This window comes from Taudactylus pleione, unplaced genomic scaffold (assembly GCF_031769625.1).
Source record: "Taudactylus pleione unplaced genomic scaffold, aTauple2 ptg000437l, whole genome shotgun sequence".
NCBI lineage: Eukaryota > Metazoa > Chordata > Amphibia > Anura > Myobatrachidae > Taudactylus > Taudactylus pleione.
In genome coordinates, this window is record NW_028284839.1 from 3,788,806 (window position 1) to 3,812,722 (window position 23,917).

At 45.8% G+C, this 23,917-nt stretch overlaps 1 protein-coding gene across 2 annotated transcripts in view; it reads right to left on the reverse strand.

The window, feature by feature from the left end:
• Positions 1 to 23,917, reverse strand: part of NPHP4 (nephrocystin 4) — a 376,954-nt gene that overhangs the window by 107,881 nt on the left and 245,156 nt on the right. For both annotated transcript variants that reach the window (XM_088447716.1, XM_088447715.1), the window contains exons 14-16: positions 16,003 to 16,148; positions 4,129 to 4,320; positions 1,685 to 1,872 (exon numbers count right to left, since the gene is read on the reverse strand). In XM_088447716.1, the coding sequence (XP_088303842.1) occupies positions 1,685 to 1,872; positions 4,129 to 4,320; positions 16,003 to 16,148 (526 nt within the window). The remainder of the gene's footprint in view (positions 1 to 1,684; positions 1,873 to 4,128; positions 4,321 to 16,002; positions 16,149 to 23,917) is intronic.

A 23,917-nucleotide genomic window follows, 5' to 3' on the forward strand; every position in this document is an offset into this window, starting at 1 on the left:
ACACTTTTGTGACCTTTGTGTGTCTTGGTATTTCTGTACCTGCTTATTGCTACACCTGTCGTTCTTCCTACAAATAAAGGCCCTCATTCAGAGCCACTCGCTAGCGGCAGTACGCTCGTTACGAGCGATGTTCGCACATCTGCGCATGCGTACGGTTTTTAGTACGCATGCGCGAACCAGTCAGTGCGGCCGAAAATCATTTGTACGCAATATAGCGAGTGCCTGCTATTTTGAGTGACAGAATGAGGCGTATGTGGGTGGTAACAGGGGAAGGTGTTTGAAAACGGGGAGTGGAGATCCGATCGCAGGCGTGCTTAAAGGTCAAAACGGGCGTTTTATGGGTGTGCATAATTAATATAGCAGCGTCAATGACCACGTCACTTGGTTTTTTTTAACTCAGAACTGCTCGCAAAATAGCGGTTGAAAAAACCAACCACAAGAATAGCGAGCAGTTCATCATGTTCGATGTACTCGATTAATCTAACAAATAGCGGACATGACGTATGGTGCGAGCGGCCAGGGGGCGTTTTTAAGAAATAAAAGAGCGTATCTTTTGCTCGCTCGTTCAGACTTAGAGGTGTGAACAGACTGCAATGTGCGAACGGATAATTTGCATAGCCACCCCTGGTTTTTGAACGAACGAACGCAAATAGCGAACGGCTCTGAATGAGGGCCAAAGTCTTTTAAAAACAAAATGTTTGCACGTATGTATATGAGCCCTAGTACAAGTACACATGTGTATCTATCAATATATCTACAGACACACATAGTATACAAAATTCTAAGAACTGCATGCAGCACTGGTGACATGGGATGTCATGTTCATGTGGGTTTCGCCGAGTGCTCCAGTTTCCTCCTTCAGTCCTAAAACATCCTGGTAATTCAGACTGTAAGATAATTGAGTCGAAATTGATGTGGTTGATTAAAAACATGTTCTATAAACTAAATATGATGTGCAACAGATACAACCATGAAATCTATATGTGCAGTTGATGTCCTTCAGACATGAGTGTCCTTGTCTGGACATTCAACTGATCGGGATGTTAAGAGCACCGGGATGTTTGTCCATGAGCTATTTAATTCCAGTCTGACTATAATCACTTAAGTCGGAGAATGCCGGTTCTCGCGACTTAAGCAGGGAGTTTAGTCGCGAGAACAGGCATTTTCTGACTAAAGTGCCGGCCTCAACGCTGTTAGTGTTGCGCTAAGCCGAAAAACAGCCTCGCAGCTGGCACTTCAGTCGGATTTCTCCTTGCACCCTCAGGAGGGTGATAGAAAATATCAATTAGTCTCCCTGACAGTGCGCTGAATTAAATAGCTCTAGGAGCTCCCTCCCAGCCCTGTCAGCAGCGCTCTGAATTGAATCACTCCCATTGACACTGGTTTCAATGCACATAAGTGACTGCTTGCTTTAGGCACCTAGACTGAGCAAACAGCGGGCCATGCTGGGAATTATAGTTCCACAACAGCTGTACTGTAAATCCACAGCCTGCCTTCCTCCTACTGGCAGGGCATGCAGGGACCTGTAGAAAAAAACAACAACTGGATACTAACCTGTTGTCTACCCCTGGCACATCGTGCATGCAGAGGCTTGTAGTTCCACAACAGCTGGTGGGACACAAGTTGTCTATCTCATGTACATAATAACGACTTTAGGTCTGCAAAACAAGCTATAGACACTTGCCTGAGTTTATCGAGCCATCCTTGTTGATCTCAATTAAAATACGTGCTGGCGTATCGGAACGTGACATGCTTGAAGAATGCATCTGCACGACTTGTAGACGAGGGGTGGTAACGGGCTGGAAGCGATAAAACTGGAACGTGAAGTAAATGGTCTGAGGCCAGTTTGTTGAGATGTTGTCCTCTCGAACACTAACAAACAGTAACGAGAATATAATGAATGCTCCACCATATTGAACTAACAGCATTCGTATAATTACCTGTAGCCAATTAAGGCATGTGCAGCTACTTGGTATCTTGCATACATTACACACACATATATATCTATATACACACATTTTTCACAATCTTTTGGGCTTTCTATATTCAGATGGGAACATTCCATATTTGCCTACTTTCCTAGAATGTCTGGGGCACTTGCCAGTTTTTGGTGAGTCCCTTAGATATCTGGAAGAGTAGGTCACCCAGTAAAATGGGTAGGATAGGGGGAGCAATGACCAAATTCTCTCAGAACCGCGCCATCTCGGCCCCGCCTTCTCTACGCAGACTTGCAATTCGCGGCATTATGCTGTGAGGAAGCAGGGCCTAATGACGTGAAAAGCACCCGGCCTCGCTTCCCACGGTGATCAGCAACATTTCCCCACTGGAAGGGGAAATAAAATCATTGGCAAGTACAGACTCAAGCTGGCAAAAGGTAAGCAAAAATGAGTTGCGTCTTATGGGAGTGTCATAGGCATGTCAGTCAGAGTAGTTGTGTACAGAGACTCTCAACCGGCCACATAGGAGGCCGGAACTCAGACAGAGTAACTGCACCTGCAATGGGGCTGGTGTACATTTCGATGGTGCGACCGATGGTGCATCTAAAGACGCTCCAGGGAAGGGCTTTGGGTGTCCCCCAGGGTTCTGTCCTTGGCCCTCTACTCTTTTCGCTGTACATCTCTTCGCTGGGTGAACTCATCAGTTCCTTTGGCTTCCAGTATCACCTCTATGCTGATGACAACTAACTCTACATCTCCTCTCCTGATCTCTCCCCTCACCTTCTCTCTCAGGTGTCTAGTTGCCTCTCTGCCATCTCCTCCTGGATGTCCGAGACCTTTCTCAAACGCAACATGGCCAAAACTGAACTCATTGTCTTCCCTCCATCTAGAGTCTCTTCCCCTCCCGACCTTCTCTATCACTGTCAACACCACCTCTATCTCCTCTGTTCCCCAACTCCGCTGCCTGGGAGTCATTCTTGGCCCTTTCCTCTCCTTCACCCCCACATTCAATGTCTTGCCATATCCTATCGTGTTCAGCACCACAACATCGCTCGAATCAGACCCTTCCTCTCCCAGGATGCCACCAAAACCATTGTCCACTCACTAATCATCTCTCGCCTTGATTACTGCAACCTTCTCCATAGGCGCACGCGTGTTCTAGTAACCCTGCAGCTGCTGCCACTGTAAAGCAGTCAGCAATGTCAATCACTAAGGAGCTACCGGACTGTGCTATAGGCCTTTTCCTGTAGGGCAACATCAGGGCGCAGAGATGGAGGTCTTCAATTAAAGGTGTTTTTCTGCTGAATTAAATCACGTATGCAAGAGAATAAAAAGAGTGCAGTGTGCTATAGCCTAATGCACAATTGTGCTTTAGTATTAAAGCATACAGTACGAGGCAGGTCTTCTTTAAAATAATGTTGCACTAATACTAAATTGACTGCATGATTTGTGATACTTCATGTATTAGACTTCATTGCCTAGATAAATTCTGCAAGCAATAAATAAGCTTGACAATCAGGATTGCCGCTCAGTGAACTTTTCTGGACTGTGATTGATTAACGTATGGATCAACGAGCAGCACGGTGACTACATATTACAAGAAGCTCGTTAGACACACAAAAACACACTCATCAATGAAGTGCGTAGTGATGTTGGGTGTGGTATAAGAGATAGACAGTAATTAGATAGACAATGTCTAGATAGACCCGTTAGACAGTCAATAGGTCGACAGGTACAAAATGTCGACATGAAAATGGTCGACACAAAAATGACACTAAAGGTCGACAGGTACAAATGGTCGCCAGGGTCAACATGAAAATGGTCTACACAAAAATGGTCGACACATGAGTATTATTTTTTTTAGCCCTAATCTTCACCCTAACTCTAACCCTCCCCTTGGTGCCTGACCCTAACTGTCCCTTCTAGTGCCTAACCCTAACCCTCCGGTAAGTGCCTGACCCTAACCTTCCCTCTTGGTGCTAAACCTAACCGTGGGGGTAAGTGCCTAACCCTAAAAAAAAAAAATCATGTTGATCATTTTTGTGTCGACCATTTTCATGTCGACCATTTGTACCTGTTGACCTTTTGTACCTGTCGACCTATTGACTGTCTAACATCTGGGGTCTATCTAGACATTGTCTAACTAATTACTATCTATCTACAGTCCGGAAGCCGTGATGTTACGTCTCACCTGCTGAAGGCAAGAAACTGCAGAACTATTTCATTACACTGCAGGTAATCAGCTTCTTCTCTCTGGGGATTAAAGTTCACCGGACTGGATGGGTCAACCACTTCGGCCACTTCGTTATTGCAGTCACAAATGTTGGGGAAACCAACGGAGTAGAGTCTCGCCAAGGTGGCTCGAGAGAGGGTGGAGGTAGTGCTGGAAAAGAAGGGCCCGCTGGTTAGATTTTATTTGCAGGAGCATCTTATAATATGCTTTCATTTACTTCATTCACTTATAATATGCTTTCATTTACTTCATTCATTTATTTACTGACATTCACTTATACAGCGCCAGGAGATTCTGCTGCACTTCACACCTGAGAACAGAACAATAATAAATCGAGACTGGGTAATAACAGCCAAAGAGGTCAGAGGGCCCTGCTCGCAAGCTTACAATCTATAGGGAAATAGGAATTTGATACAGGAGGATAAGTGCTACATATTGGTCCAGGCAGATTGCAGAGGTTCTTGGTGGGATGTATGACCCAGCACAGCAGTGTTGGCCTGGGGTCCAAGACCATGGAGGCGTACCCGGACTGTCCTGTTACGGCTGCCCAATACATGGCACCTCTTCCAGGCACCTGAGAAGCCACCATACACTAGTGGAGAGCTCTGTCAGACCATCAGCTGCCGCATCCGTCTATCTACAGCCTGTCCCTCCCTGCTCATTGGTGTCGCTGCTCCTCAGCAGCTTCTTATTCCAGTGAGACTCAACTCCCCGTCCCACTCCTCCCTGGCGGCAGCTCTAGCCATGGACCCGTACAGCAGTCCCTGTGCCCCCCCTCACCCACAACTCCTCGTCCCACTCCTCCCTGGTCCCACTCCTCTAGCCACGGACCTGAGCATAAACGTGGCTGCAGGTCTTCCAGAAGCTGGATGTCAACAAGAATGCAGTGATGCACCAGATGGAGCTGCGCGTAAAAGGGCATGGGAGGCGGGGGCCTGGGGCGTCAGTCACTGAGTCTGGGAGCAGATCTTTGGGGAGCAACTTCCCAGCATTTGACTGGGTATTTTGTGATTTGTAGTTCCACCACAGTGGCAGCCTTACAGTATCTTGACTCAAACTCAGTCCTCAAAGACCACACATTAGGTGGTTTTCCTCTCCATCAGGGGTATCAGGAGGGCTGCCCACCCCACATCAGGTGACTTTCCCCTCCAGCAGGGGTATCAGGAGGGCTCTCCAACCCACATCAGGTGACTTTCCCCTCCAGCAGGGGTATCAGGAGGGCTCTCCACCCTACATCAGGTGACTTTTCCCTCCAGCAGGGGTATCAGGAGGGCTCTCCACCCTACATCAGGCGACTTTCCCCTCCAGCAGGGGTATCAGGAGGGCTCTCCAACCCACATCAGGTGACTTTCCCCTCCAGCAGGGGTATCAGGAGGGCTGCCCACCCCACATCAGGTGACTTTCCCCTCCAGCAGGGGTATCAGGAGGGCTCTCCAACCCACATCAGGTGACTTTCCCCTCCAGCAGGGGTATCAGGAGGGCTCTCCACCCTACATCAGGTGACTTTTCCCTCCAGCAGGGGTATCAGGAGGGCTCTCCACCCTACATCAGGCGACTTTCCCCTCCAGCAGGGGTATCAGGAGGGCTCTCCACCCCACATCAGATGACTTTCGCCTCCATCAGGAGCACTCTGAGCCTCATGCTAATTGCACTATACAGGTCACTATCTTATCTGTGACTTATACATAGCTGTATATACTCCTAATTAAACCCAGGGTTGTAGCTGAGGTCACTTTTCACACAAACATATATTACATTCCTCTGTGCAGTCCACATCTTTATAATAGACATTGTTGCAATGTTATCCCTTATCTTGTGTCTCTGGCATATACGATAGGAGAGCTGTATACCTTTGCATGTGTTCTAGGCACTTTAACTGAAGGGGATCTATACACAATAATCCTCATAAACACTTGGCTGATTTTAGAAATACCATTTAAAATATAACCCCATAATCCCTACTGAACTTCTTACGGCACATGATAATAATATAGACCTGTCCAATATTTTTCTCTCCGGGTTCATTGCTCAATGTGGCTTGTAGAATATGCTGGGACAGACAACCCCTAAACTAATCCGGCCACCATTTGATATAAACAAGACCAGAATCTCCTTCAAGGAAAACCAGTGTGTGTACCTGAAGCCAGACAATGACACAATCCAAAATAACCTAATTACGTCTTCTAAGTTAAAGAACGTCAAACGCTTTCTTGCTTTTAAATCATTATCATACGCAAGAGCTTTCCAGATCATCGGCCATGGCAGAACTCCAGCAGAAGCTGGAACTGAGTGTAAATTGGTTTGTCTAAGCAAGATAAACACGTAATTTATTACAGTCTTCTCCTTTCCTTTTTCCAAATTGTATCTATGACAGATGATGAATTGCTGGAGTACAGTAAAGGAATTCTATGTACAGTCTTCACTTTTTTCAGTCTGCGTGGAAAATCATATCAAGAAAATATACAACATAAAAACCAAAAATATAAAATGCACATCATAAATAGATATAACCACTGTTATAGTTTTCTAATACACGTGTTTTTATATTGTAGCACATAAAATATAAAGGCAGGCAATGCATTACAGTATAGCAGATTGAACGCAATTTACACACACACACTAGAGATGAATCCACCCGAGTTTTGTAAATCCGGACAAATCTGAGCCGCGTTTTTGAACTACTGAGGTGATACGGGAAAAATCCGAGCCGCGGTTCCGTGTTCCCCACGATTCATAGTTCGGACTTTAAATCCGAATTTTGAGTTTCGGATTGCAGAAATTACATGATTTTAGCATATTTATTTATTTTTTAACTTTTTAGCTATATATACAGTATATATATATATATATATATATATATATACACACACACACACTAGCACTTTTTTTATTTTCTTTCACATGACTGAGGAGTTGAGGATTCATTTGCACCCGCTAACAGTGCTGACAATTATACCCTTACGTCTGAGTACACAGGCTTTCAGGATGATATATACTACACAGATAGCAACCCCCAGAGCCGTAACTAGACTTTTTGGTGCCCTGAGCCTGAGAGAGCATTGGCGTCCCCCCCCATTTTTTAAATAGGGACATAAGATAGTGCACCATGGAGAAGGGCCAGGGAAGAGATAGGGGAGGCCAGGAGATGCTGGGGATAAAAGAAGAGGAAGCTACAAGTGAGAATGATAATGAACAGGAAAATTGACAGGCCCAAACAGCGTCCCCTGCCCTGTGGTGCCCTGTGCCATGGCACAGGTTGCACCAACCTAGTTACGGCCCTGGCAACCCCACTCTCGATAAGCCGCACTCCCTGCCAATAGAAAATCAGGGAAGCCCTGCACAACATGAGACTGTTGGCGTACGTTGTTCTGGCAACTGTTCTAAGACGTCTACCCTAAACTGAATCATACCTTTATCTACAATGACCCACATCCTGTAAGGCTGCAATGAGAATCTGTGGTTGCAGTCATACTCGGCACAGCTGATTTTCTTTTTCCCCCATAAGAGAATAATTGTGAAACACTGTCATTTCCAGAGCCTCCAGCTTACAAGGAATAGCGGTTTTGATTGTTTTATAAAACCCTTTTTTTTTTCCTTTCTCTAGTTTGTATTTTAGAAAATCATTTGTGGCCCCACGCCTCGGGGCTCTTATGGAGCATACACACGGTCAGATTTGTCAGATGTGTCAGATGAATGATTGAACGATTTGAACAATCTGAACCATCTGAACGATTTGATGAACGATTTTACCAACGATTTGAATTATGAACGACTTTTGACTGCATTAAAATGAATGGAATCGTCCAAATCTAACTGCAAACACATCAGATGTCAGATATCGTTATCTGACCATCGGGAACGCGCATCGTTCATACATGTCAGATATGTCAGATTTTCCTTCGGATATGAACGATTTTTTAAATCGTTATCGTTCAGAGCTGAAGAAAAATCTGACTGTGTGTATGCACCATTACTTAATCAGACATAAGAAATGTGAATTCTTTAGGCTGCAGTTGGAAGACTAAAATGTTTTTCCCGCTGCTTCCGAGATGCAGAACTCCCAATTTTTCTTTTAAAGAGCTTTCTGCAAAGGAAAGAGGACAGATTCCCTTTTCAGTAACAGCACCCAAGGCCATAACAAGGGTAGTGCGACCAGTGCCATGGCTTAGGGCACCGCAGGGCAGGGGGCGCTGTTTGGGCCTGTCAGTTTTCCTTTTTATTATCACTCTCACTTGTAGCTTCCTCTTCTTTTATCCCCAGCATCTCCTGGCCTCCCCTATCTCTTCCCTGGCCCTTCCCCATGAGGCCCTGGCCCTTTCTCAGGTGCACTATCTTATGTCACTATTAAAAAAATGGCGGGGGAGGGAGGGTGCCAATGCTCTCTGTGGCACAGGGCACCAAAAAAATAGTGACGGCTCTGACAGCACCTTTACAAGGTTATTTACATTTTGTCTGTATGATTTAAAACTGTTTGAAATTTGCTGTTATTTTTAGTCAGTTTTTGAACCTGATATAAAGTGATATAATCCCAGGACACTATAGAGGCCTGATTCAGCAGCATTTGCAAATTAAACTAGGTACGCAGATCGAGCGATTGTTAGCCATTGCACCAAGAGGGGGGGGGGGGGGAGCGGGTACTAATTACCTGGGCCTGGGCTTGCTGGAGGGGGTCCGGTGCCGCCCCTCCCCTCACTGCAGCCCAGCACACCATGCTGTGGGCTGAAGTGGGAGATTGCAGTCTCCTATGCCTGCAGGGCGGAGCGAACACACTGACCGCGTCCCCCCTGGCTTTCCACTGGGCTGGGGGGCTCACAGCGCGCCGCTACAAAACTTTTTTTTTTATCCTAAGGGGGCGTGACCACACCTCCAGCGATTACGTCGGTCTCTTTTGCCTGGGACTGGCTCTTAGCGCACCTCCGTATATGCCGCACTGCAATTATGTACGCACAGAGGAATCCATTGCAGAGTGAGTGACAAGCTGTGAGCGTTTGGGGGTGGTGACGGGGGGAATGGTCAGAATAACGCAGGCGTGACTGTCCAATTGAATGCCGATTCATGGGCGTGCATAAATTGGCCACTGCGATTGCATACGCAGTGTTAGTGCCCACTGCGTGTGCAGAAACTTGCATTATCTGCGTCTGGTCAGAGCTGGTGTAAATGCCACATGACGGGCCGATGTGCATCGATGGTACCGATGTTTACGCAGAAGAGCAACAGTGGGCGTCTTTATGTCGGCGGTGCTTTTGCAAGCATTAGCATATTTTCGCAGCTGCGTTTTGTGCAAATTCGCCGCTGGGAACGCAATAAAGGTGGATAAACTGCACTTATTATCCAATCTACAACAACAATTGGTTAATTACACAATGTAAAAATAATTATAATAAATGAAAGAAAAAAAAACAACAACCTTGCGCTCTAATCTTAATGAAGGATGTTATGTTAGCAAATGTGTTCAAGTGTATAGCAATAATCTGTACTGAATAAACAATGACATTATATCTGAGCTGAGAGCTAGAATATTGCTCAATGGACCATTCACCAAGTCATTCAGAATGTTTAGGTGAATGCATAATGAGAAGTCAATGTGTTCCAGTGAATAGCATTTATCAATCCAGATACAGTTAGCTGGGTGTCAGATGCAGGGGCGATGAGAACGGAGCGAGTGGGTACAAATATAACTGGGCTACGGCCTCTGTAGGGGTCTGGGATGCACCATAGGAATGAAAACCAAGATAGGTCGTCCCGCGCCCTCTCCAGTGGCCACCCCTCCACTGCCCCCAGGCCTGCCCAATGCCCTGGTCAGTTGGTATGTACAGTATGTCCATGCATAACGTCCCGGAATGACTAGCTCATGGGTCCTTTGAACCTTGTTTTTTTGGGAGTATGGTCTCTCTGTTAATCCTTAAAGTTCGTCTAAATGTGCAGGGGGTATAATGCTAATTGCGGTATCTCATATGTCTTCGGTATGTATCTTAGATCACTCAGACACATTGATTGGAGCAAGATCTTCATAGCGGAAACAACACAGACGTGGACCATTTATATGTAAGTGCTCTCCACTCAACACAATGCATACGTTTTATTAATGTCATATTCCGCTACATCTCTTTCATGGCTGTTTTCATACATCAGAAGCACAACTTGCTTTATCACCTGTCATTAATACTGGTGGTTACAGGGTCGGACTGGCCCACCGGGGTACAGGGGAATCCCCCGGTGGGCCCCACTGCCTGAGGGCCCACCCCCTCCTCTAGGGATCAGGTTCAAGGCTGTGCACTTGAACTATACATTATACATATGTTACATTATACTGCACAGGACTATGGTGTAGTTTTTGTAATACATTGCTGTTAATAATCTGGTACATGATCAGGCATGCTCTAGCAGTATTTACTATATATATATATATATATATATATATATATATATATATATACACATACACAAATTTTTAAGGGGCCCAGGCCATCCACTCTCTAATGCAGGGGTTCCCAGCTACGGTCCTCAAAGCACACTAACAGTCCAGGTTTTAAGGATAGCCATAATTGAGCACAGGCGACTTAATTAGTACCTTAGTTATTTTGATTTAACCATCTGTGCTTAAGCATGGATATCACTAAAACCAGGACTGTTAGTGTGCCTTGAGGACCGAGGTTGGTAATCACTGCTCTAATGGTTAGCCAAGTCTCTGTGGAGGCTGCCCACACCCCTAAATATGGGACCCTATCACTTACTTCCCCTGGTAGGCCCTTCATTCCCCAGTCAGACACTGCTGGTGGACCTATTCCCAAGCGATATCGGAACTATCATTATACTCACTGCACATTTAAGGGTTTAGCTATGAAGCTTTGAACCCCCCATTCCATTCTCTGGCGAATATAGCCATTTTTACCGGAGATAGGCTTTATACCTATTTATGAAAGGCTACAGTCATCGATAGGGGTCTCCAGCAATATATTATCCATGTCCATTTAACAAGCGGCGATACTTGCACCACAGCCATTTTATTTTTCCACTAACATACAAGTTTGGGCTTCAAGTGCAATTGCACATGTGTGTTGGCAAATCCTGGACTGGCGGATAAAGCAGGTTGCCTCTTTTTACCGCTTCTTCTTACTGCTGCCAGGTACTTCGCTCCCCTCGTTTTTGTGGTCATTTTTAGAATAAAAAGACCAATAAAGGTGAAAAAGTACAAATGTGTTTTAGATGCGATTTTTAATTTTTTTTTATGTACTCCAAAATAAACGACACGTGGAAATGTTGCCAAAATTTTCCACATAAAAAAAAGTAAAATAAAAACGTATTAAAATAACCCCCAGCTGGATTTTTTTTGTTGTTGTTCATGAAATGGCCAAGTAAATAATGGAAGGGAAATCAATTATTTCAATCCAAAAATTTATTTACATTTTTGTAGGCATTTAATAACATTTTCAAAGTGTTTATAAGTGATTAAAAACCACAGAGAGATCCCAAACACACACTTGTATAAATGCCACTTCACATCTAGGCAAGTAATACTGTAAATATTAATTCCGGTATTGGGTTTGCTCTTCAACAGACGGTAAAATTGCCTGCTCAGCATTTGGATATTGTAAAATATATCCAAATGCTACGGCATATCCTCATACCTCTGTGTATACTGTATTTGTAATGTGCATTTTTGTGACCAGACAAATATATAAAAAAAAAAAAAAAAAGAGAATACTGTATTGTACTGAATGAAAGGGAACAGACTGTGTGAGTCAGCGCTCTTGGCATTATGTAGAGACACATGGTAAAGGCTATTTCTGGTTTAGGAACAGTCCTCTGCATATTTTTGTTTTCCAACTACGGAGAATCAGCATCGCTTATCGAGAGGACACCATGATAATTAAATAGCATATAACAGCCATACAGTATATAGTTTTCTGTACATTATATGGCCAAGCTTTTTGAAATGCTTTGAAGTAGTAGAACTCTTTGGAGTTTATTTATCACTGAAATGTGGTGGGAGGGGCCTCCATGTGATGGGAGGGACCTCCATGTGATGGGAGGGGCCTCCATGCAGATCTCTGCTACACAGGTGATAGGCACACGCCTTACACCATTATATAATAGATATAATCACTGGCGTAACTACCGTAGGTGCATAGGGTGCGGCTGCTATGGGGCCCGGACCACCTCAGGGGCCTGGTCCTCCCCCTGCACCTAAGGTGCCAGGCCAGCCGTGGTTGCGTCCTCCAGCAGTGTGCTGCGCAGACTAGGCACATCTGCCCTCCCGGTCGGCTCCGCCTTCGGTTCTCCTCATTGACTGATACTGGGAGGAGGTGTAAACGCCTCCTCCCAGCATCAGTCAGTGAGGAGAGATGGAGCCGAACGGGAGAGGAGGTATGCCTGCCCTGTGCAGCACACATTGAAGGAGGACGTGACCACGGAGCACAGGTAAGTCGAGGAGAGGGGAGTGAGGAGAGGGGAGTGAGTGGAGGGGAGTGCAGAGGGGCCTGGGACCTAAGGGGGCCCGTGAAAATGATGCTATGGGACCCCCCTAGATCTAGTTATGACCCTGGATATAACATTCAATATACAAATGGGTAAATAAAATTTAGAGAAACTGTCAAATTTAGAATAGGTTTATGTTTAATGTTTATATTCTATAATATGGATGATTGCTTCTATACTAAACAGACATAAATAAGCTGTAATGGGCCAATCTCTTATAGGTAAAGTTTAGTGAGAGCATGTCAATGCACTACGCAGAGCTGGACATAAGCACAAATATACCTGTTTAGGAGGCACATCTGTTGCAACTAGTATAGGGTAGATGCACGTGCACGATGATGACTAGTATAGGGTAGATGAATGCAGACAATGATGACTAGTATAGGGTAGATGCACATGCATGATGATGACTAGTATAGGGTAGATGCACGTGAACGATGATGACTAGTATAGGGTAGATGCACGCGGACGATGATGACTAGTATAGGGTAGATGAACGCGGACGATGATGACTAGTATAGGGTAGATGCACGTGCACGATGATGACTAGTATAGGGTAGATGCACGCGGACGATGATGACTAGTATAGGGTAGATGCACATGCACGCGGACGATGATGACTAGTACAGGGTAAATGCACATGCACGCGGATGAGGATGACTAGTACAGGGTAGATGCACGTGCACGATGACGACTAGTATAGGGTAGATGCACGTGGACGATGACTAGTATAGGGTAGATACACGTGGAAGATGATGACTAGTATAGGGTAGATGCACGTGGACGATGATAAGTATGGGGTAGATGCACATGCACACGGACGATGACGACTAGTATAGGGTAGATGCACATGCACGTGGAGGATGATGACTAGTATAGGGTAGATGCACGTGGACGATGATGACTAGTATAGGGTAGATGCACGTGTACGCGGACGATGATGACTAGTATAGGGTAGATGCACGTGGACGATGATGACTAGTATAGGAGAGATGCACGTGGACGATAATGACTAGAATAGGGTAGATGCACGTGGACGATGATGACTAGTATAGGGTAGATGCACGTGGACGATGATGACTAGTATAGGGTAGATGCACGTGGACGATGATGACTAGTATAGGGTAGATGCACGTGGACGATGATGACTAGTATAGGGTAGATGCACGTGGACGATGATGACTAGTATAGGGTAGATGCACATGCATGCGGACGATGATCACTAGGAGCAAACTGACTGTATACATAGGTCTGTATGCAATTCTGTATATGGGTGAATGTTCACATTCTGTCTTTGCAAGCTGTTCGGGAGCAACGTGTTCCAGATTTGCTTACTACTCTGCATCATACACACATAGCATAAATCGTAAAGCCTCATCTAAAGTAATTCCATTATAAGAGCTTTTCTTTCTTTTATTGCTTAAGTTTAAAAGGCTCATGGGTTAATCTAATGAGAACTGCAGCAGGAAGGATTGCACTCAGAATCTGCTGCTCAGTGCAACCTCAGAAGTTTAGCCCATCCTTATGAAGCTTTAATAAAGCAGAAATCTAAAATTTGGATTCTTTAGGCTTTAAGTTTTGGAATATTCTTCAGTGGTTGTTTCTTTTGAAAAATGTATATCTTGGGGAGCGGCAAGGGTCTGCATCGCAAAAACAGCTTATTTAAACATGTCAGCTCTCAGCAAGAAATTAAAGTTATACAATAATGGACAAAGCGAATTAGTACTTGCACATTCACTGTCCTTGTTAAATTGACATTCTATATGGCTGAACATCACTTTCGATGGCTACAAAAAGCCATGGCCGTAAGAAGGGGTGTACAAGCATCGCCGCAGTCTACAGCACAAAAGCGAGAGGACGTACCCATCACTGCCTCAGTGGCAGCCTTCTCCAACTTGTGGGGTGGCTGTAGCCTTTGATAAATACTGTCTGCAGGTAAAACCTTTCACTGGATGACATTGATCTATCATTATCCAAATAATGAAAGATTAGCAAACTAGTATAAACAGTTACATTTCTCATATAACGTTAAGGTGTTGGATTGTATATGCCCTCCTGCAACTTTAAATAAATGTCTTCGTTCTGTGTATATATACATATGCACAATAACTGTGGACCTTCCAGGTCCTGGCACCCTAACGCTAAAGGGCCTATCGCCTGGATAGCTTGTCCGGCATCAGGAGCCTTAAGCCCAGCTCATAGCCGTTGCTGATTGCTTGATTGGGAACCCCAGCACACTGCAAAACCTGGACTGGACCTGACAACTAGCCTACACCCAGATAATCAAGTGGTGAGTATTGCCTCTGGCTTGTGGCACCGTGGCCTCCCTGCCACAATATATAATGCCTCTAATTAAGCTAGGAGTACCGCTTCGTTGTTCTCTATATATATATATATATATATATATATATATTATATATGAATATATATATTTACAGGATGCCAGCGCTCAGGATCCCGGCGGTCAATATCCCGTCGCCGACATTCCAACAGTGTTAGGATACCGACACCTGCTGGTAAGTATCCTAGCCCTACCCCTAAACCTTATCCTCCCTCCCTGAAGCCTAAACCTAACCCTCCCCCCCATAAGCCTAAACCTAATCCTCCCCCACGCAGCCTAAATCTAACCTTCCCTGCGGCCTAACCCTAACTCTCCCCCTAGTGCCTAACCCCAACCCCTACCCTCAATACTTACCGTCGGGATGCTGGCGCCATATCCATATCCCTCGCACTTACCACCAGGTTTATGCTGTGCACAAATTGTCAAGAAAATGTATAGATTTTATTACACATTCTCCTCTTTATAACACAACCATCATCATAGTACCTGTATTGGCCTGTGTTCTAAGCCAGCAGTATAATACCCCTTTTACACCTAAATTCCGGGTCTGACCCGGAGTTGGAACAAAGTTCCTATCCGGATCAGACCCGGAATTTTGCCGGCGCTGACTCGGGATATTCCCGAGTCAGCGCCGCTCACACCGCAGTCGGGTCTGCATAGACCCGGCTTTTGCGGAGTGAAAGTGGACGCTTGGAGATGACGTCATCTCCAAGCGCCACTGAAGCCGGGCCAATCGGCCGGCTAGCAGCGCACTCCAGGTCTTCGTGACCCAGAGTGCGCTGTTCCCATAGCAGGGTTTCACGGGCTACGCCCGTGTTAAACCCTGCTAGTTACCTGGGTTGGATTGCCGGGTCACTCGACCCGGCGATCCAACCCTCTCCCCTTTTACACCAGGGAGCTGCCCGGGTTAACCCTTCAAAAACCCGGGTTTTAGCTCCGGTGTAAAAGGGGTATAAATTTAGGTGTCTGAGTTGGAAGATGGAAATAGTGACTGTAATGAGAACAAGTCTTACCTTCCAGTCTGAGTTCCCATTGCAACAATTGGGGCATGCACAGGAGAAAAGACAAGCTCTTGTAGATGGTCAGCAGTGGCCACGTCCTGGTTACTATCACCCATATCTGCTTCAAGGTGCGTTATTCCACTTACACCAGGGATTTCCTGCAAAATAAAAATACCAGAAAGAATTTTTGTGTGCTGCAATGCTCAGCTACCTACTGTATGCGTCAGCCCAGACACAGAACCTGAAAGCTTCTAACAGACATCAGCATGTCCCTCATTAGTCCTGGTTGGTGGTACATAGCCTTGTAGGTGTGCAGAAATATTTTGTAATGACTTTGGTACAACACAGGCAGCCAATGTAGGGACTAACCGGAATGAGGCAGCATTAGAACGCTATACGAGGGAAATCATTCAAAATACATTGTTGGGGTGAAAATGATTAGGGAAAAATTATTAAGGAGATTACTGCAATAAAGCGGGTTTACTATGGACAGTCCTGATTTTAGGAGACACTCCAGCTGGCCCAACTGCCACGACAGATGGGAGGTGTCCCCTCACAAACAGCAGCTCTGCATTATAGACAGGCAGTGGAAGGTTGCTGTGTAGACCAGCTACTGGTGCACGAAGCAAGATGGGGTGAGGAAACAGGAGAACCTGGGAGGAATCCCACACAAGCATTGGAGAACATACAAACTACACACAGACAGGACCTTGGTGGGAGTTGAACCCAAGACCACAGCGCTGTGAGGCAGCAAGCTAACCATTAGGCCAGCCACCGTGCTGCCCCCATATGAACAAGCAAACCAGGTTAGGCAACTAGTGGTTCAATGGTGATTGTGGAACACTTCCAGTTACAAGCTGATGAGATGTGCTGGGACGTGTAGTTCCACAGCCACCGGAGAGACACCCGTGTGTCACCTAGCTCTGCAATAGAGTAATAAAAGCAAGTGCTGTTCATGCTGCAGTAACATAAGATTACATGTAATACAGTATCACTGTACTGCGTAGGGAATACAAAGTCAAACAGGAAAGGACAGTGAAATGTCAGAGTGTGATCTATTCAAATGTTCCAGGTCTCTTATTACAAGAACCATGTCAGGTAATTGAAAAAGAAAATGCTTTCATGCATCGGGGAACAATAGGAATGAAGACTACTAAACAGAGGTACCTGAAGCTACATAAAACATTATGTAAATTGTATGTAAATACGCATCTCTGCCAGTGCTGCGGTATGTAACTTTTGACACATCCAAATTCTAGTGGAATATTATTTACATGCGGAATGTTAAAGGGAGACAGATGATAAAGAATTGAGGTAATAATGAATCACAGACTGAACTTTCTAGCAAACATTTCTTAGAGGTGATATTTTTCCTTTCATCTATCTACTGGCTGGAGAACAGAAAAGCTTGGGTGACAAGGGAACAGGCCAAAAAGGGAAAATATCCCTATTGTCTGCGATTTACCAATGTGTCAATAATCATAATCAAATGAGTCCCCGATATGAATGTATACATTTGTAATGTTCAGGTCTCATTACACAGACTGAGCAGAGTGGTCCCGTGGATATTGCCCCGCCCGTAGCTCAGCTCACCCAACCCCACCATCCTGCCGAGCTTAGGCATTGCTGAGCTTGGGGCTCTCTGCACTGGTTACCAAGGGCATAGCTAGGGTGGTGCGGTCGGTGCCATCGCACAGGGCACCACAGGTCAGGGGGCGGTGTTTGGGCCTGTTAAATTCCTGTTTATTATCATTCTTGCTTGTAGCTTCCTCTTATTTCATCCCCAGCATCTCCTGGCCTCTCCCATCTCTTCCCTGGCCCTTCCCCATGAAGCCATGGCCCTTTTTTGGGTGCATTATGTCCCTTTGAAAAATGAGGGGGGCGCCAATGCTCTTTCTGGCTCAGGCCACCAGAAAAGTCTAGTTACGGCTCTGCTGGTTACCTACAGTACTTATCCATCTTATCAATGTCCTTTCCTGATACTGCTGACAGTGAGGAAGGGGACAGATTATCAGATATTCTAGTGGCTCAATAAACATCACTTTCACTCTAGTTTTATGGAGAATAATGAAACAATCACTGCAAATATCCCAAAGTTCTCCCACCTGCAATTGCTTGGTAGCCAGCTCCAATTTAGTAAATGCTGCTTGACCATTCATCACCGACATGACCTGTTTCTGATGACCCCTCTATGTTCGCTACCCTGGTAAACTCCATAATCACCAGGGAAGCCAGTGTTAACTGATAGCAGCAGGGTGAGTCCACTCATTGTGTCTGTGACATTATTTGTAAAATAATAATATTAGATTTCACTATTTGTATTTTTAGGTGGGGTGCTATATTATTTGACAAAACTCCATTAATTTTAGACAGCCCTGTAAAGATTGCAATAAATAAATTGGTAAATACATTATGGGAATAAATACCTGTCTCTAGGCATTCCTTGTATCTTTTGTTTGCTGGAGTAACAAGGATAAACTCTGTACTTCACTGACTCCATTGCAGGACTATTTTATGGGAATTCTCTGCTGTATAAACGCATCACGTAAATCTCACCTCACTCAGGTGACATGCAACTAGACACCTGAAATCAACCGTAAAATAGGCACTATCGGGATTCTTCAGAAAAGCAGTCAGCTGTGAAGCCGTCATGGATTTTCACTTCTTTCACTTACAAATATTAAAACCATATTCCCCCCCCCCCAAAAAAAAAAAAATAATTATCATCTGAATTCCAGCTTAAGACAAACATTTGACTTGACACATTTTAATAATGATGTGTTAAATTGGGATGTCAAGCTGAAAAATAAATAATTAGCCTGCCATACAGGAAAACAGTCACGGATGCACAACAGACCCAACTGTCCAACTGTATATTATACGTTAATCATAGTATACTGACATGCCAATTGTATAAAGGGCCTGATTCAGCACGGATCGCAACTGTGATTGCGGCAACGATTACGCAAGCAGTCTCACTGCGATGTTATGCTAATCCCGGGTACAGCAACATCCTGTGGGACCACAGCACGTTGGGCATGGCTGCACCCATTTGTGGGTGGGTCTAGCATGTGAGATGTACCCACTCACAGGAGCATGGCATAGCACCCAGCAGCTGGGACTAAAGTAGTCACTACTGTATTAGGATGGCAGGACAGGCCCATAATATATGCATTTTTTAACAGGATGCTAACACACAATAATTAAAGTGCTACAACTTTATTTTGTACATCTCTCATGTAAATAACACATAATCAAAATCTATTTTTGTCATAGAGATAGATGTATGAAGGACTTAATTTTGACATAACATCAGGTCATCTTATACACACACATTCCGCAGCACATATCCTAACCCACTACTCCATGCTCCTTCCTCACTATCTACCCCATCTGTGTCGCCCCTGCCTGTCTGCCCCTCCCCTTTAGAATGTAAGCTCTCACAAGCAGGGCCCTCGTCCCTCATGTGATTCTCCTCCTCCTACTTATAGTATCATTTACTCCTAACTCCCCACAACGGCACCTAACACTTGGTTGCTTATGTCCTGCTGCTTGTGTTATGCAGCTATGTCTATACACCATGTCCTTGTCCTGAATTGTATTGTACAGGTAATAACTGTTTTTCTTGTCTGCTCATTTATGTACTGTGTAAGGCGCTGCAGAACCTTTGTGGCGCCATATAAATAAAGGATAATAATAATCCACTGCGATCGCTATGCCGTCGCAGCACAACATAAGGACGCCCACCTTATTTTACACACATCCATAACACTTAGCAAGACTGCGAAACCACCGATAACATCGGAGCCTCGCGCACCCTTGCATAAGGTCAGACCTTACTCAGAAATTGCTAACCTTCCAGTATGCAGTGAGAGCTCAGGCTGCGCACGGCATCGCAGTGGCTAAGCTCTGCACATTCCTGTAACGGCGTTCAAACGCCCTGGCACGCCTGCGATTCGCTGACCAATCCTCCGTCACCACCCCAAATGGTCCTCCCTGTCAATCACATTGCGATGGATCTGCGTAGCCACTGCGATTGCAGTCCCCTGATCGCAGTGAGGCATTCGCGCATGCTCATTGCGATGAATGCACAGGACACAACAATCGGCCGCCTGTATACGCTATTGCAGTTGCGATCCGTGCTGAATCATGCTCAAAGCCCAATGTCCAGCATATATATTCCATCTCTGTCACCTACTGTCAGATACATTAATCAGCATGACAGAATAGGGCATGCACCACCTTTCCTCAGCCAGAGACAACCATGACTTGCCGGTGCTGCCACTCAGCATAGAGAGCCTACTGCCAGGAACTACTAGGAGGCAACCTGTGCTATAGTTGGTAATGGCGCTAAGGTTGAGTTCCATAGGGTAGCGGTGGCACTGGTGCCAGAACTCAGACTCTCTTCTATGCGACCATGTGGATTGGTACAGTGTGCAGCTTACATTGTTGAAATTAATTGATCATTATTGGCAAATACAAATATGTAAAGGTGCCCATTCCTGCCTGGATTCAGCCCTTTGCTTCTCTACAGCCGCCCATTGGCACGAGCAATTAATGTGTGCTGGGATCTGCCCATTTCTTACAGTAGGAGAAGCAGTAATGAATGATAGCTAGTGTCGTATGTCAACATTGACCATGTCGTCATTCATCATTTCGACACTGTTGAAAAAAAGTCGACATGATTAGAAAGTCAACAAAATGTCCCTGGTGGTCTAGTGGAGACTTACCTGGTCCGGCAGCTCAGCGGTGTTTCCCGGGTTCCGGCAGTGGTGTCAGGATGACTTCTGGCGGATCTTGTGTCACTTCTGACGGTAAGTATGACTAACCCTGATCCCTAACCCTCCCCCTAGTGCCTAACCCTAACCTCCCCTCCCGTAGCCCGTGCCTAACTCTAACTTCCCCTCTTGTAGCCTAATCCGAACCCTCCCCCTAGTGCCTAAGCACCCCTCCTTTAGCCTAACCCTAATGCTGGCCACACACATAGCGATTTTTCCCCCGATCTGGCTGATTCCGACACATCGGAATGACAGATTGGGTAAAAAATGGCCAAATCGTGAGTCCCCACTCACGATGCGATGCACACCCCCGCAGGTCACACATCGCATCTTCAGATCTGCCATGCTGTAGGGCAGATCTAATGATCTAGACTCAAATGCAGTGTGAAAAAGTCTGGCTGCAGGAGATCGGATGAAGAATGGACGAAGATTGGACAGCATATCATGTGCAGAACTGCCGGGAGAGTTTCAAGGGAAATCGGACACATCGTCGGAACGTGAGTATAGTCGGTATGTGTGTGGGCACCTTAACCATCCCCCTAGTGCCAAACCCTAACCATCCCCCTAGTGCCTAACCCTAACCATTCCCCTGTGCCTAACCTTAACCTCCCCTCCTGTAGCCTAACCCTTACCCTCCCTCTAGTGCCTAACCCTAACCTTCCCTCCCATAACCTAATCCTAACCCTCCCCCTAGTGCCTAACCCTCCCCCTAGTGCCTAACCGCCACTCCCATAGCCTAACCCTAACCCTCCCCCTAGTGCCTAACCTCACCTCCTGTAGCCAAACCCTCCCCTAGTGCAGGCCCTGCCAAACTGTGGCTCTCCAGCTGTTGTGAAACTACAAGTCCCAGCATACCCTCCCATCAATCAGCTGGTTAAGCATGCTGGTACTTGCAATTTCACAACAGTTGGAGAGCCACAGGTTGGCCAGGCCTGCCCTAGTGCCTAAGCCTAACCTCCCCTCTCCTAGTTTAACTCCGCTGCCGGTCTGTGCAGAACGTCAGCATTTCCCATGTTCATATTTCACATGTCAACATTGTGAGCATGTTGACATTCTGCAGATGCTGACTTGTCCAATCACAAATGTCGACATTATGGCTGACAATATTATAAACGTCGACATTATGACTACATCCACATACAATGTGTGCAGCTCAGTTACAGTATATTATCATTTTGGCTCACCATGGCGTGTCACTACACCATGACGTCAATGTAATATAGGTTGTGACTTGCAGGCATTGGCCAGTTCCCGGCGAGTATGCCTGAGGTTTTAAAGTAGCAGTCATTTAAAACCAATTTCACCTTTTAAATGACTGCTACTTTAAAACATCGGCCACTTAACACACTAGTCACCAATATATTTGTGAAAACCGTATACGTGTGGCCACATAGAACCAGCTGTACATAGACATTTGATTAAAAAAACAAACAAACACTGTTTTCCTTATCGGTATAACAGGAGCCTCACATCACTACGCTGTTGGCTATATTTCAATGCTCTGATTGGCTATGTGTTGCCCTAGCCACTTCCACTTCTACATTGCCTGCGCTTGGGCAAACACTTGTCTGAGATTAAATAATTGGTGCTGCTGTTCTGCCATTGCCCTAACTACAGGGCTGTCTTAGCAGCAGTGTGGGCCCTGGGTAAAGCAATGCACTGGGGCCCCTACCCACCCTTTCACGGGAAAAAAATATAAATGGTCAATAAAATTAAACCCTCCTGCATGCCCATCAGACCTCCCACACATGCAGAGAGACTCTGTCTGACTGGTCTAAAGCCGGCGGATGAAGTGAAACTGGGACTGAGGTGAGTACTCGTCACCGGGGGAGGGGATGAGATGGGGGAGGTTAGATCAGAATACAGTGCACCAGCAGCCGGCTTATAAAAATATCACAAATTTACCAACTGGTCGTGGCTGCAGGGGGACGGGTTGGTGGGCCCCTACAAGCTTCGGGCCCTTGGGCAACTGCCCAACAAGCCCAATGGAAGAGACGGCCCTGCCTAACTACACCTACTGTTCTGCCATTGCCCTAACCCCACCTACTGTTCTGCCATTGCCCTAACCCCACCCACTGTTCTGCCATTGCCCTAACCACACCTTCTGTTCTACCATTGCCCTAACCACACCTTCTGTTCTACCATTGCCCTAACCACACCCACTGCTCTGCCATTGCCCAAACCACACCCACTGTTCTGCCATTGCTCTAACCACACCCACTGTTCTGCCATTGCCCTAACCACACCCACTGTTCTGCCATTGCTCTAAGCACACTCACTGTTCTGCCATTGCCCTAAGCACACCCACTGTTCTGCCATTGCCCTAACCACACCCACTGTTCTGCCATTGTTCTAAGCACACTCACTGTTCTGCCATTGCCCTAACCACACCCACTGTTCTGCCATTGCTCTAAGCACACTCACTGTTCTGCCATTGCCCTAAGCACACCCACTGTTCTGCCATTGCCCTAACCCCACCCACTGTTCTGCCATTGCCCTAACCACACACACTGTTCTGCCACTGACCTGACCACACCCACTGTTCTGCCATTGCCCTAACCACACCCACTGTTCTGCCACTGCCCTAACCACACCCACTGTTCTGCCATTGACCTAACTACACCCACTGTTCTGCCATTGACCTAACCACACCCACTGTTTTGCCACTGACCTGACCACACCCACTGTTCTGCCATTGCCCTAAGCACACCCACTGTTCTGCCACTGACCTGACCACACCCACTGTTCTGCCATTGACCTAACCACACCCACTGTTCTAACACTGACCTGACCACACCCACTGTTCTGCCATTGACCTAACCACACCCACTGTTCTGCCATTGACCTAACCACACCCACTGATCTGCCATTGCTCTAAGCACACCGACTTGATCTCAGGTGTCCCTGTGTATACCCAGTTTTGAAAAATGATCATTATGGGTTCTCTGATCAAAAAATAAAAATAGAATACAAGATGTCAGTGTAGCGAATAAACAGCTAATGGACTGTTAGCACAAAGATATGTAATGTATGTCTGTAAATGGAGGCAGATGCCTTTTGATTACAGAAGGTTATTTACAGTCAATGTCAAAGGCAGAGCAAACTAGACATTCTCTTTCCACATGTGAAAACAAGTTTCAGTCAATTAT